Here is a 12,417-nt window from a genome sequence, read left to right on the forward strand (position 1 = left end):
TTGAGCAAGCGTAAGGACACATAGCTGCACAAATACATCCGTATGGACATCCAAAGAGATTTGCTGCCAACATACGATGTGTGATCAAAATAGATGATGAATGTTTAAATTAAGAAAACTTAATTACAGTAAAAGACACATGGCCATTAATCCTCAACAGAAAACGATCCCCCTCCACACACACAGACTTACACGCTGAACACACTTGTTTGCTGTTCTTGCCACTTTCTGAAGTCACTCTGCAAGTTCTCTTTCATGCTTTATTGAGTGGCGAATGCTGCCGCTAAGTGCATCCAACAAAGAGGCAGATTTGTAAAACCACGACAGCGTCTCCTCATCCACCTTATTCACCAGATCTGGCACCATGCACCTTCTGGGTCTTCCCCAGGGCCAAAAGGACCATGAAAGGGAAACGCTTCAGATCAATTTGGGACATTACAGGAGCCATGTTAGTGCAACTAAATATATGAAAGAACACTTTCACCACTGTGACAGAAAGTGGCAAAAATGATGGGAAAAGTGTGTTCAAAGTGAGGGGGAGGACTCTGAGGGTGATTCATACCCATGTGTTTTTTACTGTAATAAATATTCTTTAAGCATTCACAATATTTTGCATTCAGAGGCACAGGCACTCACCTTGGGCCAGTTAGTTTTCAGTTTTGTGTCTCTGAATCATTAATAACTTCTTTGGGTACCAATTTCTTTCTTCCTACAATGGGATACTTTTGCCTGTCCTTTCTATTTCCCGAAAGTTCTACGGGAACAGTTCAGTCAACAGACCTTTACTGAGGACTTACTAAAGGCCAGACAGATGTGAATGTATTTTGGAAGATGCAGCACAGTACATGAATATAAAATGTAAAATTCAACCTAAATTTTCTGTGCTCCTTCTAATGAGTATTAGGTCTTCATGCTCCTAGAGTTACAGCCTTTGCAGGACTTTTGCAAGTAAAACGTGAAATGTAAATTTTAAATAGGATCTGAAAACCCTGAAGGTGGCAGAAACCCTTGAATTTCCCAACTCCTGAGTGAGCATTTCCATTTAATGAAGGAGGGAAAAAAAGAAGTTCTTTTCCCCTGGTCTACAAAAATACTCACATACTTTAGAGTTTTCAGCTCACAAATGTTTAGGTTCTTTGTCACTTAGGATCCCCTAAGCACAGTGGCAGGTGCTTTAACAAATGCAAGTGTATTTTGCATTAAAAAAAAGAAAGCTGTGCGATCTAGGCCTTTAAAGACTCAACACTGAACATAACACTAAGTGCGGAAATGCGCAAAAAGGGCAGCTCATCGGTACTCGGCATTTTACACTGGCTGGAGCGTGGCGCTCACTCTGACTCAGTCCTTTCTCATTCATGGGTTAGTTCCGACCTGGGAACCAATGAAAGATCTAACTAAAATGTGACTTTCCTTGAGGAAAATAAAAATATGATGCCTAAAAAAAAAAAAAAGGTACAAAAACTTGGTATCATTGATACACTTTAAGGCAAGGAAGGATAATACTTAAAGAAAAAAGCAAAGGACACTGATGATGACAAACAGAGAGGGCCTTTACGGGAAGCTCAGTTTCCACATGGCTTTGTAAAACTCAATCCTAGCCACCTCAATTTCAAATCACTAATGTGTCTCCAGCCTGTTCCATTTACTCTTTGGCTCACACCATGTCAAGGGTAGCATTTGCTGTCTGCCCCTGTGACAACTTCTTGGTTGGCAGGACTGCTTAAGTCACTACTGGGATTTGTCTGCATGTTCTACGTGGCCAACCTGGGGGATCACAGGCCTCTACTGATTAAGTGTGCCGGTCTTACAGGGGCTAGATTGCTAGGCTGACGCATGACACTGACTTCTCTTACACCTTCTCCAAATCTTTCTACTTCTTCTCTTCATATTCCTTCACAATTACTGGTGGGCTGTGTGTTTATGACTGTCCTTGGTTTTCTGGGACCTTACCCTCAATGCCTCACTTAGATTAGGTATGCTACATTATTGGGAAGGACTACCTCGCTATCAGGTATTAGAGCCTTTAAGAAGATATCCTAGGATATAAATGAAATAAATACAAGAGGCATTTTCACTTTTTACTATGTAAAGCACAGGGGAAGCTGTCTAAAAAAATCTGCCTTCTGAAAAAATATTCCTGGAAACTGATCAGTCTTGTTTTAAACTACATAGTCTCTTTTTCCATCTGATATTTTGAGAACACTATTTTTCAAAGCACAGATGTTGCTAGAAAAGAAAAAAAAACCCTCCATGAATAAGTAAATCTGGAAAATGCTGGATTAAATAAAAATAGAGCATTTTCTTTCTTCTACGACTTTTTAGATTCTTTGATCAAATTGCACAAGGATGCTGGAAGATAGAGTTGAAATATGCAACACTTTCCCAAAATTCTTTATCCACCAAATCTTTGTCTCAAGACTTCCCTCATGGGACTAATGTTCTGAAAGTTACTATGGGAAATGCAGGCCTAGACTTACAATACTTGGATTCAGTTTCTCATAAGGAGAAATCAAACATCTTAGTAAAGAAAAAAGGGACAGGGAAAAAATGGAAAAAGAATGTAATTCTGCAAGTGCCTGGCAATACTTGAATTTTCAAAGGTAAAATGAGTTCCTGTAGAAATATAGTTAAGTTACTGATTTTTTCATATTTCCTTTTCACATGTGCTGATCTCTTAATAAAGCTCAGGAGGTAATGTCTACTCTGTTGTCCCTCTGCCAGAAGACACTGTTGGTCAACAGTCAGAGGCACAGAAAGTCCAGGGCCAGAAGAGTCACGGGAACAGAATCAGGAACCCTTGAAGAGATCTCTCCCCTTTAATTCAGCTCAGCTAACTAAGGCACATTATGGAAAACTGGCTTAGAACTAGTCCAAATCAACCCACGACTAAGACTCTCCTACTGTCACATGTTGACATGTCTGTCATATTCTAAAAAGCACTTGCATGTCATTGTATTAGTACACATGGCTTACACAATTATGTGTAGGGTTTGTAACCAACTGGAAAAACTTCCCAGCCTTTAAAAACTACTGTTCACTGGGACTGAGCTTTATAGCAATGCACATATTGATATACTGGCCATTGGTCACTAAATCTCAAATTTCCAGTACAGGGAAAGGCATCATTTCCAAAACCTGCAATACCTAGTCTGAAGAGCTAGCTATTTCTGAGACTGGAGCCAACCTAACCTCATACCCAGATTCCCTGCCTAAGTCTCTCACTGATTGAAAGTATAAAACAACAGAGCAACACAGCCTTGGTGACCCTAACTTAAAACCATGGCGTCCTGCTGGACAAGGGTGTTTCACTGTCACCGTGAACCCTACTTTAGAGAAGTTTCCAAACCATGAGTACTTAATTAAATTATAGTTTTATCTGTCTTTCCCTGACTGATCTAGAAAATCACTGAATGAGATAGAAGACTTAGATTCTCCTCCTAGGACCAGACAGGAAGCTCCCTAAAGGCTGAGCTCTGTCCTGCCTGTCCTGCTCCTCCTTAAAACCCACAAGGGGCCTTGCATGGAATTGGTGCTCCTAATGTTTGCTGAAAGTTCGCAGCAGGATTCCAGCCAGCATCCTCCACTCCTAGAGGGTGAATTTCTCACCTGGAGAAGGCTGGAGCTACCTGCCTCTATGTCCAGGGGTCACTGAGCACATTCACTGAGGTGATAGATGTAATCACCATCATCCCGGCAACAGCAGTAAAAAAGGTGTGTCCAAGGTCCCAGTGCCATGCCTAAGCCAGACACTCTTCAAGGGTTCCTAACTCTTCCGGTAAGCCTCCTCCCACCAAGCAATTATTTTTGTCCTCTAACAATGTTTACTGTCCTTGGACAAACGTAAGGCGGACAGCCAAGCAGGCAAGATAGTCCCGTTTTCTGACTAGAGACCTCCGGAAAAATAGCAGGAGGACAGCCTTTGTGGAAATCATTCACAAGGCAGATAAATTCGATCTGGTGCCTCATTTTCAGCTGCACAGACTAGGGTATGTGTCTCTGTAAGAAAGGCCAGTGTGTCATCTCAGCAGGTCTCTGCATGATCCTCTCCTCTAAGCTGGCTTTCAGGTCTTCTTTCTGCCCTGATAATGCGCTCTGCTCCTGTCAGTCTGGGTGAGAAGAGAAAGTTAGGGTGGCCTTCTGCCATGTGTAGCTCAGAAGAACAGCCAAAGCGTGGTTTGCAGGCCTTTCACTACTGACCCTCAGGGGAGAATGCCAAGAAGCACAGGGCAATGTGTCAGAGAGCAGGGACCCAGGACGAGAGTGAAAAGATTTAGTTAGCTTGCAGGATGCCAGGTATGCTAAGACGAGCGTGTGAGGAGGTGGTGAGACTTGGAGAAATAAAAGCGAACCCAAGCAAAACACAGACACACTGATAAGGACATAAAACTCGTATCTCCACCTTCCATTTTTGAATCCGAAAAACAATGAGCTAGTGCCTTTCACCACGTAGCTTCAGGGATCTAAATGACCCATGCAAACACCTGAGGCTCCGAAGACAAATGCTTCAGGGTGTGAAAGATGGGCGAGCTCAGGGGCTGGGAGCCTTATCACCAGCTGCTCCGCTGCTCAGCCCTGGGGAGGCTTTCTATAACGTTATGTCCTGTATAAATAGCTCCCCTGTAGTTGCTCTCCTGGCAAAATATCTTGAAGACAAGCATCTCTGGGATGCTAGTTACATGAGGGGAAAAGAAAACAGAGTCATCTGAAAAGTTTTAGAAGCACAAAAAACACTTCCTCTCCAGCAAAAAATTAAGCCTCTTTTTCACACAGATAACTTAACTAAGCCCTTCTCTTCTTATCCAAGGCATCCACACTTATCCAAACAATGCTATTTCTTTGCCTAATGCCCCCTCTCTACTGGAATTTACCAGGATCATAAAAACAATAAGGGTATAGCACAATCAAGGAAGAACAACTGCTAGTATTGTCTCTGTTGGTCTTTAACTTACTTTTCCAATATTTGGTATTTAATTTCCTAATTTGCATAAGATTCACCTTCAAGAGTTTTAATGCTGAATACCATAGTTTTTTTTTTTTATATTTGACTATAGTTGAAAACTGAAAGCATTTTGTTTTTGTCATTCTATCTTTTCACTTGCTTTACTTAGTCAAGGCAGAAGATAGGGTCCAAATCAAATAAACCAGACTCCTTGGCTTCACTGACTGAAAGGCCAGCAAAATGGATTTCTCTTCTTGTTGTTTTACCCCACCATTAATTTGCATCACTAAGGCATTTTCTAGGAAAGTGTTCAGCAGACTCAAGACTTCTCTGGTTGCCAAGCTCATGGAAACAAAGTGCTTTATTTTAAAACTCTTAAGAGACATTCCAAAATAACTCACCATTAGATACCAGCACTAGACTACATATCTATAAAGGAAGAAAGGAGGGAAGGAAAGAAAATGGATAACATAAACAAGAAAAGACAAAGCCTTAAAGAGGAAGGAGAAAAGAAAACATTTAGATTCCTTGAGTGATGGAAATAAATACCAAAGCTATTAGTTTCAGTTCAAAGAACGTATCACTTTATGCTGTTTATTATTTCTTGAGGATTATTTATTTTTTCTTAAAATATCCAAACGGTAAAAGTGGTCCTGGAGGTAAGCAGCAATGAAACTGACCTGGTCCGGACAGGGCCTGTGATTGGAATGCTGCGACCTCCCGGGAGAGCGATGGTGGTGGTGATGGTGGTGATGGTGGTAATGGTGATGGTCTTCATCATAGTTGTCTGCCATCAGCTTCATTCTATTCTGGGTCTGTGTAGAACAAAAACCAGGGAAGATTCCATCAGGAGCTGGAGGACACACCAAAGAGACTTGGGGCATAACGGCAGGATCTCTGGGGCTCCCTCTTCCTAACCCAGAGGTTCTCGATCCTAGTTAGAAAGAACCTTGCCCTTAGCTTTGGTGGAAGAGGCTTGTCATACCCGTGAAGCTACAATGCTACATCTGCAGATGTCAGTGTAGTTTCCTTTTGTGATTTAAAAGTGGAAAGTACATATCCTAAGGTTTTGTTTGACATTATCAAGCAATCACAGTGCTCCAGAGTAAGCTTCCAAACGCAAAGTGCCAACACTCACATATGACCTACACTCTAAAGCAAGCCAGAGAAGGAAGCCTTGGACAGAAAGATGTCAGAAGCTCCAGGTGAAGACACAAAACTACAAACAAGGGTCTCAGAAGACAGTGCTGGGAAATCCACTCAGAGGCTGCCACATGCAAAAATGCTGATGGAGATGGCTTATTGCTATGATGAGTTCTTGGGAAAGGGCTGTCTATGCACATTTTAATTGATATTATTCCTTTAGGGAACAGAGCAAAAGGTACAAAGTCTGTGGAAAAAGATACTCCATTATTGTCAGAATGGGGCAACTAGGTATCATAGTTAAAAACCCCAGGGCCAAAGAATTGTATTGCTTCATTATGCAAGGCAAGAAATGGGCCAGAGATGCACTAATTGGGCCATACAATCTAGAAAAATGCTTAAGACCATAGAAAGAATTATAAAACTAGCCAGTCCAGAAAGCCAGGAAACATGGGTTTGGGGATAGAACTGCCTGAATTCAAGTGCTGCCCCTATCTCTTCGCAGGGTATGTTGCCTTAAGAGATTAACTGATCAGTAATTTTGATCTCCATAACTCTACAGTGAGAACTTTCCTCCCTGGGGCAGCTGTGAGGAACAAATGCTAGAATGGCTTCAGGAATCAGTCCGGAATCTGACACATAGTGAGTTGGCAGTAAGTCAAACACTCCTATTATCACTCCTATTATTATTGTTGTTCTTGTTTACTCTAAAAAACTTTTCCTTTGTGCATCCCGCTCCCTTTTATGTAATGCCACCAAGGCCCTTTCCTTTACTCTAATTCCATGTCCACCTAACTGATGGTGCTTTTTGAAAGAGACTTTGCTTTTGCGCGCACGTGTGTGTATGTATGTGTGTGTGTGTGTGTGTGTGTGTGTGTGTGCGTGTGTGACCAAACCTAGGCCTTGCACATGATAAGCACACGCCCTACCACCGAGCTACAGTCCTCTTTCCTGACCTGACTCTGAGGCTGGACAGGATGTGCCCCCTGCTTACCATGGCTCTCTGACCCTGGGTTTACCTGTGCATCTGTCATTGGATCTTGAAGCTGTTTCTTTGGTCTGCCTCTCCCAGAATCTAGCACAGGGCCTACCAGAGGCAGATATTCAATGCCTGCTGCTGTCACGAGTCGCTGAAAGAATGAAGGGATTCCTTCTCAAGAATGCTGCCATCTTAGAGACAAGATGCATGTTTCTTTTCAGCAGGGAGGGTCACTGAGAGTTGAGGACATTGCGTGAATTTCCATAACAGTCCCACTGGTGGCTCAAGATGACAACAAGCCATCAGGACTTTAAGAGAGCCAGAAGTCAGGGGCTGGCAGGGCTTCCAGCTGGTTGGAGTGTTGTTATGTAATATAAATAATTCCCTGATAATAAAGAGCTTTCTGGACCTAGCATAGTGCATTCTTACCAGTGTTTTTTATGCACGATCTAACATAGCCTCAAAACTTGCCTGGGAGAAATTATTACTATCCTCTTTGGCAGCTAGAAAAGTGAGACAGCGATTTCAGTCCCAACTGCCCCAAAGGTCATTTTCTTGACATAGGACCCTGAAATTTTCTGAGCCTTCCATTTCTCAATTGCTAGGCTTTTTTCCCTGCCTTGCTGAGAGCAAAACAGGCAAATAGCTAAATAGATAGAAATAACTTTCCCATAAAAGCTTTGGTTCTGTTAAGTTTTAGAAACACCTCACATCTCAATTCTATCTGCCAAAGGATGTCTCATGATTTATTCACTCCATCTAGTAAAACGTGTACAATGTTCAAAAGTTCCCAGAATGGATGGTATATATGATAAAAACAGTAAAAATATAGGAAAAGCCACTTAAAAATTAAATTTAAAAAATCCCAGACAACCTTTAGCAGCTGACAGCATTTCCATTCTTCACTTATCCACCTACTGTGTCAGCAGACCCAATGGACAAATTAGGCCTTGTGAGAAAGAGTAGGGCAGTACAACTCTTTGGGACCAAGTACTGAGATTCCCCTTAGTCCTCTTGCCCTTGGACATGGGATTCTGAGTTCAGCGTTCACACCTAAAATTCCAGTGTTGTCACAGGAGACTGTACTTTTGAACTCATGAACTAATAAATCTGGAATTGTTGCTTCTAAATAGAGTTTTAAAAGCCTGAAGGGAGTTGGGAGATACGTGATGGTCAAGGAGGAAAAGACTGCCCAAGAATGAATAATGGGGTTTAGAAGAGCAAATAATAACTGTTATTGTACACATCACAGTGTCCTTACCCTTTGGGGAAGCTCCTGTAATTTCATGAGATTACTTTCTTACCAGAGACAAGACGAAAGTTCCCTACCTTTGAACTATATCCCATAAAAGAATGCACAAGCTAAACACGATGCTATATGCAGTTCTAAATGTGTCTGCTGAAATGAGGTGTTGGAGAGTAGGCATGTCATAGGATAGAGACCAAATGAATGATGTCATCGTTCCAATTTGGTACTGAAATATAAATAAACCACGTTGTCCGTGTGAATACTTGATCTGGCGGAAATGTACACAGAGGAATTGCGAGCGGAAGAGGCTTCTTTTGATGAGTCTGGCCTGGGAGAGAAGAGTGTGAAGCAGAGATGAAAAGTAAGAGTTCGGTCTGATACTCTAGACCCTTTTTATTTATCTGTTTGTAATGTATCTCCTAAACTGTGACCGATTTCTTACAGGCTGCTTGCTAGCATTTTCTCCCATAAAACATTGGCCAATCTGACTCCATGAAGTCAAATTGAAAATGGATCTCTTTTCATTTCTACTGGTCAATGTGTTTTATCTGCCTTCACCCCTAACCAGTTATATTGGTTTCCTAGCACACAAAGAATGATCTGAAGGGATAGGGAGCCACAAATAACATACCTTAACAGTCCATGGAAGAGAAACTACAGGAAGTTATAACATGGATTGGAACAAAGATATTCTTTTAGGTTACCAGGGGGTTCCAGGTATAATAGGTCATGTCCCTATAGCCTTTCCTATCCCAGGTATAGGAGATATCCCAGTACATTTTATTTCTTCTGCAGTATCTACCATCCTGCTGACTTGACTGACCTCTTTGCCTTTGGCTGACTGTAATAAATACCAAATTTTTCAACTATATTATGTCATGACTGCTGAGACAAATCTAATCATATTTCATTTTCTTTTTCTTTTTTCTTTTTCTTTTTGTCTTTTTGAGACAGGGTCTCGTTATTTTTTTGTTTTTTTTTGTTGTTGTTGTTTTTCTCCGGTACCAGGAACCGAACTCACGACCTTGCGCTTGCCAGGCAGGCGCTTTTGCCACTGAGCTAAATCCCCAGCCCCCAGGGTCTCGTTATACAGTTCAGGCTGGCCTTGAGCTCACTTTGTAGCCCAGGCTGGCCTCGAACTCACAACGATCCTCCTGCCTCAGCCTCCCGAGTGCTAGGATTACAGGCGTGCGCCACCACGCCCAGCCCATATTTCATTTTCTATTTCCTCTTTTTTTGAGGCACCACTTTATTTCCAGGCTTCACTTTATATTTAGGAGCACAGCCTCCTAAGAGCTCTCCTGCCTCCCTTTGGATGCGTTCTGTAGCCACGGCAACATCACACTCCACAGATTCAGGTTCTGCAGAGGCTTCCCACTGCCCTAGGAAAGGAGCCCTGCTTATATATCTCCTACTGGTCAGCTGCTGTCACCTTGGATCCCGTCTCCCAGCCTCGGAGAATCTGTCTCTGTTGTAGTGCTTTTCGTCCTTTACTCCTCAAACATGAGTTACTCTGATCGGTTCTTCTGGTCTTAGCTTCCACATCATCCCCGTCAGACATGCCTTCCCTAAGCCGGCCTCACTAGGGAGTAGAAGCTCCTCTGCCTCTTCTCATAGACTCATTCCCCCTTCCACCCCCCAAGCTCCTTCCCTCAGAGAACAGCGCATCGCTGCACGCTTGCTTGGCTGTCTCCCTTAACAAGTCAAAAATCTAATGGAAGCAATATGCTCAGGTTGCCCTTGTACTCACCCCTTGGCACAGAGTGCAGGGTAAAAGCAGCAAGTCAATGTGTGTCCTGTGAGTGTGTGGACCTGGAGAGGCCACCGGCTACTTTCACACAGGGCAAGGACACAGTGAGAGGCTACAGTGAACCAACTGGGTCTTTAACTCCCATTGTGATAGTTTAATCTTTCCTGTTGTGTATGTGCTTTGTTTGTCGTTGTTCTTGTTAGGAATGGAGAGAGTACGGTAAATGCAGAGTTTGGGAAATGTTGAGCAAGTCCAACTGGTCTTCTTTAGAACATAATCTATTCCTCAGTAAACTGGACCCAGTTAAATACTCAACCACTTGAGTAAATTCTCTTAGAAAGAAAAGGGGGTCCTGGGGAGCTATCAGGTGCATTTCCTTATTGTCTATTAGGCTTTGGGACAGCAGGGGACTTTGGAAAACTTTTGATAGTGCCAAAAGTCAACTATGGGAAACTGACACTTTATCCATTAACTAAAATCCCTGATGAACAACATCTGTGAAGAGGGTGTAAGCCACCTCCACTCTTGACATTTCGGAAGAGTTTATCCAAGGATCTCTTGAAACAAAATGAAAATCCTTGATTGACTAGTAATAGGCTCAATATCTTAATGGCAATATGCAGCTATAAAAGTGTAATATTAAAACTGCCTCTCAAATATTTTAGCAAGATGGCAATAAGGAACTATGCTTTGACCAGTCACCTGTATTAAAGTAACAATAAAACCTTCTGAATATGGCTTAAGTAAGAAAAAAGTATAACAAGATGTGCTGCCATGGGGTATAGACATAATAATGTACAATAGCAATTACAATTTTCTTTTTTTTTTTTTGTATCAGGAATCGAACTCAGGACCTTGCACTTGCCAGGCAAGTGCTTATGCCACTGAGCTATATCCCCAGCCCAGCAATTACAATTTTCTATCCAATTTTCTATTCTCCCTCTTTCCCACCAGAGACAGCTGAAATGCTCCATAACTTTTCTACTAGTCTTGTTTCTGCCTAATCAAAGCAAGGTGAACCTTTCTCATTTGCAAATAAGATGGGAAACCAGGAAACAACTCAATAATGAGGACAGGGGTGGGTCTGACTATCCACTGGGCTCACAAAGCCATGAACTGCAACTCAGGAGAATCTGTGTTCCAGTGCTGGAGTCACAACAGGAGGACAAAGTTTAGCAAAAGGATGAAGAAGGAATGTGCTGCATCATGGAACAGTAGTAGCTGTAGCAGTAGTAGTAGCTAGTAGCAGTCAATGATGCATAGACTGCTGTGGACACGGCACAGAAATTCATTCAACAACTACTGAATTACAAGCACAATAATAATTATGTATCACTCTAAGTGTTTGGCCAGCATGCGCCTGTCGAGTCTTTTCTTTTGAGATCCTACTCTTAGAAACCTTCCCCTATAGATGAGGAAATTGAATCCAAAACTATTTAGCTAGTGAATGCAGGAACAGGACAGAAGGCAGGTTTCTGATTCTAAGGTATTACAGTAGTGATAAGGGAAAGGTCTCAGGCCAGGCATGGAAGCAGGGGGTAAGGGAGAGTAAGATATGAATAATGAAAAGATGGACTATAACACAACATGACAAGAGAAACGGAAGGTGACCTGCAGCTTGGATGGGCAGTGCTGGGTACGCTGTTGTCTCTCCAATTTAAGTCCCTGTGTATCTCTGCCTGAGGTCATCTCTGGCTACAAGTGCAGGCTTAGGCAGCAAATAAGGCAGATCAGAAGTCAGGGGGAGCTCATGCCATAGGATCGATCCTCCATCTGGGAGGGAGTGATGGAAAAATAAGCAGCATTCTGGTCCTACAGTGGGACAACAATCTGGTGTGCTCCAGCATCTCTCCATTGGTCCCTCGCCACAAGGGTCCCAGCTGATTACTGGAATACACTGCCCCTTTCACTGGTCTTTTCTTCTTCCCTGTCTCACTCCCTCTGCTCTTTCGCTATGACTTTTTGTAATCAACTTCCCAAAACTACCTGTATCAAATCCTTGTCTTGCGGTCTTATTCTGCAGAAAGCCCTTGTTGAATGATTAACAAGCCCGTACTTAACCTCTGCACAAGACTAAGATGCCTGTGGCCTACCAGGCTCCTTTCCACAGATACTTCTGAGATTTTTCTACTCCAAGGACGACAGAACTGTCCTGTTCTCCAGAGAAATAACACCTGCCTGCCACTGGTCCTGCCAAATGTTCTCTCTGAGGCTTAGACTGAATCTCTTTACCATGAGCCTCAGTTCTTGTATCTACAAAATGGACAATCGAGGGAAGAACGTCTTCAGCATGGATCAAACATCATACGGATAGATGCTGGCCTAATTTCCTCATTTCCTATTGCACACTTTGTGTG

General features: G+C 42.5%; 1 protein-coding gene across 10 annotated transcripts in view; it reads right to left on the reverse strand.

The window, feature by feature from the left end:
• The window catches only part of Erc2 (ELKS/RAB6-interacting/CAST family member 2), a 963,719-nt gene that overhangs the window by 178,580 nt on the left and 772,722 nt on the right, over positions 1-12,417 (reverse strand). For all 10 annotated transcript variants that reach the window (XR_001234567.1, XM_005387388.2, XM_013515688.1 and 7 more), the window contains one exon: positions 5,620-5,754. Coding sequence is in view for 9 of the 10 variants with exons in the window: in XM_005387388.2 (XP_005387445.1) it covers positions 5,620-5,754 (135 nt within the window). In the remaining variant the exon portion in view is untranslated. The remainder of the gene's footprint in view (positions 1-5,619; positions 5,755-12,417) is intronic.

The sequence above is a fragment of the Chinchilla lanigera genome, unplaced genomic scaffold, assembly GCF_000276665.1.
Source record: "Chinchilla lanigera isolate Chin_1 unplaced genomic scaffold, ChiLan1.0 scaffold00029, whole genome shotgun sequence".
Lineage (NCBI taxonomy): Eukaryota > Metazoa > Chordata > Mammalia > Rodentia > Chinchillidae > Chinchilla > Chinchilla lanigera.